The sequence below is a fragment of the Penaeus chinensis genome, chromosome 13 (assembly GCF_019202785.1).
Source record: "Penaeus chinensis breed Huanghai No. 1 chromosome 13, ASM1920278v2, whole genome shotgun sequence".
NCBI lineage: Eukaryota > Metazoa > Arthropoda > Malacostraca > Decapoda > Penaeidae > Penaeus > Penaeus chinensis.
The window spans coordinates 28,028,133-28,032,910 of NC_061831.1; the positions used below are offsets into that span (position 1 = coordinate 28,028,133).

The 4,778-nt window shown below is 34.9% G+C and overlaps 1 protein-coding gene across 6 annotated transcripts in view; it reads right to left on the minus strand.

The window, feature by feature from the left end:
* Positions 1-979: 979 nt before the first annotated feature.
* LOC125031514 (DNA repair and recombination protein RAD54B-like) overlaps positions 980-4,778 on the minus strand; it is a 19,330-nt gene continuing 15,531 nt past the window's right edge. For all 6 annotated transcript variants that reach the window (XM_047622386.1, XM_047622390.1, XM_047622385.1 and 3 more), the window contains 8 exons: positions 4,446-4,521; positions 4,052-4,328; positions 3,630-3,849; positions 3,305-3,464; positions 3,058-3,184; positions 2,249-2,372; positions 1,925-2,034; positions 980-1,737 (listed from right to left, as the gene is read on the minus strand). In XM_047622386.1, coding sequence (XP_047478342.1) covers positions 1,636-1,737; positions 1,925-2,034; positions 2,249-2,372; positions 3,058-3,184; positions 3,305-3,464; positions 3,630-3,849; positions 4,052-4,328; positions 4,446-4,521 — 1,196 coding nt within the window. In that variant the 3' untranslated portion in view covers positions 980-1,635. The remainder of the gene's footprint in view (positions 1,738-1,924; positions 2,035-2,248; positions 2,373-3,057; positions 3,185-3,304; positions 3,465-3,629; positions 3,850-4,051; positions 4,329-4,445; positions 4,522-4,778) is intronic.

Consider the following 4,778-nt stretch of genomic DNA (forward strand, 5'->3'; position numbering starts at 1 on the left):
AGTAGTGTTGAGGGGGGTAGTGTTATGGGGAGGTGGGCAATAAGGTTGTAAGGTAGTAATAAGGGGAGATGGGGTGGTTGATGGAGGTTGTGGGAGTAAGGGTGCTGAAGTTAAGCATGTTGGGAGAGTAGAAATGTCTCCTGGGGGTTGGTTGTTGATTAGGGTTGATACTGTACTAGTATATATTGATGATGGGGGAGTTGTTGCAGTGTTCAGAGCCGTGGTCAAAGGAGAGCTGGGATTGGGGCTATTTGATAAAGGGGCAAGCCTCATTGCCCCTAAGAGTGGGGTTACGTCTTCATTATTGGCCATGATAAGCCTGGAGTATGTTGGGGAAAAAAATAGTCCACCCCTCAGGGTCCCCTTGAGGGGTAAGGGCCAGGTATAGCAGGGGAATACCGTGCCCATGGTTCCCTCAGGCCGTTCAGGACTGACATAAAGTCAGCCTTTCATCCTTTCAGCACAGCTCTCACACCTTAGGAGGTGGATAGTAGAAGGGATTGGTGAAGAAACTGAAACGAAAAGTATGAGTGGGAAAAAAAGACTATGCAAAATTAGTTGAGTCGATGGCTGAGTCCCAAGGTTGAGGAGTTCCCCATCATTGGGTCTCAGTCTCCGTCTCCTAAGCCCCCCACGACAACAACGGGCAAAGGATTGGGGGGGTAGCAGAATGAAAGCTCATGGGTAATGACATATAACCTTGACAACCACCAACAGACAAAGCTACGATATATCAATAAACATTAGGGAAAACCTTTATGCAGCTTTGCTTGGTTTCTCCATTTCTGATGTCACACACATGCCAAGTGAAACATAATACATTCAATAAAATAGATACTAAAATGGTCTCAATGTTTATAACAAAATTTTCTTGATTTAAACTTGGTTACAAGCCTACAGATCAAACTGATGGTTGCATCTGAAATCTATATTTCTTAAGAGGTGCATGAAACGTTTAAAGTTTAAAAAAAAAACTCTATACATTCCTTATTTTATTACAATTTTTCTGTCATAAAATGGTGGTATTAACTAATCTTTTTAAAATGTAATTCCATAGGTATGCATAAAAGAATCATCTTGCTTAATTTTTTCTAGTTACTTAACCAAAATTTCTTAGGCCTAGTGTGCCACTCAAACTGGTAACATGAAATCACTGTGCCTGGATGGCATTCCATGTCCACTGATTCTAGTTTGTGTTAAAACATAGATGGCTCCACAAGTGCAAAGGAATCAATTACTAGTTGAACGTACATCACTATCTGCTTTTTTCTATGTTTACAATTTTTGCTATTAGCATCTTAATATTGTTTTCACAATCATAATGTCAATAATATCCATGACCAGAAAAAAACGAAAATCAGTAGGGCCTACTAATTGGCCTACTACATAATAATTGGCTCCTTGATGGCTGAGCACTTATGGAGCCATCTGTGTGCAACAAAATAACCTAGAATATACAAACCAACAGCTAATTTACTGTTCTTTTAATGAAGGCAATACAATTTTAAACAGATTATGATAACAGAAGATACAAAGAATTATGGTTTGTTTTTTACCACAACAGTATTATTATCTACTTAATCAGTTACTTTTCCATACAATATATCCAATACAAAATAATAATGTGGTCCATTCTCAAGCTTCAGTCTGAACAGCAGACCTCTCCTTCACTGAGCTGTCAGACACACTATGAAAGAGGAAAGTTATAAAGTCACTGGCAGCCTCTAAGCATGGATCCTGTGTAAAGAGAAATTAATGTTAATTTGAAAACTGATCATTCTATTTTTTATTGCTAATATGATGTCAATATATAAATTAGTTAATCTAGTTACTTGGATTTGCCAACTGTTATACATTTTGATGATAATATAACAAGCTATGAGAAAATCAGTGATACATAATTTCACCCACAAGATGCACATACTCTTATAATCTCTGGGGAGAAAGGTGCAGCACTATGATACCACTTCTGTAACTGGTCCATTGTAGTGTTAGAACTGGATTTGTACTGGCCATGGTCTCCAAGTTGACAAGCTATAGCACAGAATAATGTTACATTTGAGCATGTAAAATAATCTCAAGTAAAAAAAACAAATAAAGATAATTTCTCTACCAGGGTTAACTCTTGATTAAGAAAATTAATACTAGATGGAGTTTTAATGTCTGGAAATTGCCCTGTTTAATTTTATTTATCAATATTTCTTTCTAGATGTTTTCACCGCAGGAAATATGAGCTAGAAATACATACATCTCTCTGGTTCAGTATTTTCTTCAGGGTTTGGCATTGCAATGGTCTGGCCAGTAAGATCACATGAGCACTGTAGCATATCATGTGTTAGGCAGGCAGTGTTTGAATGAAGTGTGAACAAGTCCTGTAAAAAATAATAATTATAATAATAAAAATACTACATAAAATAATAAAATAATAATAATAATAATAATAATAATAATAATAATTATAACAATAACAATAATAATATTGATAAAAATACTAATAGTAATATTATTACTATTGATATATTATTACAATTGATATATAATTCTATCAGCTGCAAAAAGTGAAGGAAGAACTGAAAACATATAATTTTGAAATAAATACTTAACAAAAACCAAAAAGGTTACTTCTAAGATTGTCTTTCTCTAATGACATAACTCAATAAAAAGTACATCAACAAATTTAACAAATCTGTTCATACTACATAAAAATATTGCACTTGTTTATCACAGTTAAAAAGTCCTTTCTTTTCCTATAGTTATCCTGGTATAATATTTCAGTATCCTTCTTTTTTTTATTTTTTTCTCCTTTAATGTATGGCACTTAAATTAGTTACTTAAGTACCAATCTTGATAAGGGAAACAGCATGGAAACAGAAAATAAAGGAAAGTATGAAGTGTACAAAATCACATACAAGATTGCAATATTTCGGCCGGGCCATATATAGAAGGCCCGCATCACCATATTTCTTGTGCTTGAACACATATTATGTTTACATAATAAACTTTTCTTACACAGAGAACCATATTTTTTTTTCATATCTGGTCAGTAAAGCTACCTACCTTAAGTTCTTTTGTAGAGAAGTGAACTCGCTCGGAGTCACGAGCATCAACTACAGCTCCACTCAGTCCTTGCTTTCTAACTTGTCTCTGATACATTTTCTCATCTAGAGATCCTGTCATTAACAACCTGAAAAAGAGGTGATATCTTTGGAAGACAATGGGCAAAATATCATGAAACATGTTGCTACTAAGCTGATTTTTTGCATTCTTTAGATGAACCATATAGGTACTGAATAAATATTCGTACCTGTAAATATATACTTTTTTCTGCTGGCCATCTCTCCACACACGTGCCATGGCTTGAAGGTCTGTTGCAGGATTCCAATCTATGTCATAGAGAAGGATCCTTGAGGCTCCTATAAGGTTTAAACCAACTCCTCCAGCCTTTGCGCTTAAAAGGAAGACAACTGAAATGCAAGTTGATCATGAAGTCTGTAAGTCTTTGAGTAAATATCTAACCTGATCTTAAGGTGGAAAATTTGTCAACATGAATACTGTTATAATAAGTTTATTCCTGGTATATTTTTATTGCCAGTACTTTAGTAATTATACAGAAGCCAAGCATTACTTACAGTCTTTGGAATAGTTATTGTTGAATCTGTCCACCAGTTCCTGCCTCTTCCCTGTTGGGACTGAACCATCGAGTCTCAAGTATTGATAGTTGTAGCGCTCACATAAGATAGCCAGCATATCTAAGGTTGATGTGTAGTTGGATACAAGAACAATTTTCTCATTACCAGCTTCAGCAAGTGACCATAACATGCATGACACTACAGCCAATTTTCCACTATCCTATATTAAAGAAAGGAAATTATTAATGATGGGCAGTAAACAACTGCTAGTGTAAAGACGGGTGTGAGCAAAACTGTCTAATAACGTTACAGGTTTTAAGTCTGCTCATTTATAACTCAAATATGTAAATAACTACCATGATTTTCATGTTCTTTTTGATTTTATTCAAATTTATATGCACTTTTAAAAAAACTTAACTTACAGCTTCATCAAATTGATTATATTTTATGTGTTCAGGAAGAATACTGGCTAACTCCATCGCCATTTCTTTGTGTGAATGTTGCTCATTATCTTGTGCTAATAGTGCAGGATGGTTACAAAGTTTGCGAAGAGCCATAATGGCTGACAGATGGTCTCCCACATCATTACTATTCAAACACTGTCGAAGAGTCTTGCACCCAACAATTTCATCATAAAGCATCAACTGTGTTTCAGAGGGCTGGCAGAACACTACGTACTCAACCTTAGGTGGCAGATACCTGAAATGAGGGAATAGAGCTCATTACAATTACAGAGTGTTTGTAAAGGCAACAAATAATGATTTTGCAAGACATGTCTCCAGTGTACACAAAAGACATGTTATGCATTCACTTCACCTGTTAATAATTTCTTGTGTACGTCTGAGAATAAAGAGCGATGTACTCCTATTAAGCTGTGCTGCTCGTGTTTCTCCTAAAAGAATATGAGATATTTTCTGATCAATGGGTCAATAATTACAAAATAATCAAATGTATGAGAAGTTTACAAGGAACATAGTGAGATATATATATATATATATATATATATATATATATATATATATATATATATATATATATAATGTGTGTATATATACACACACACACACACACACCTGCACACATGCACGCACATGCACGCACACATACACACACACACACACACATAATATAATAATATTATCATTATCA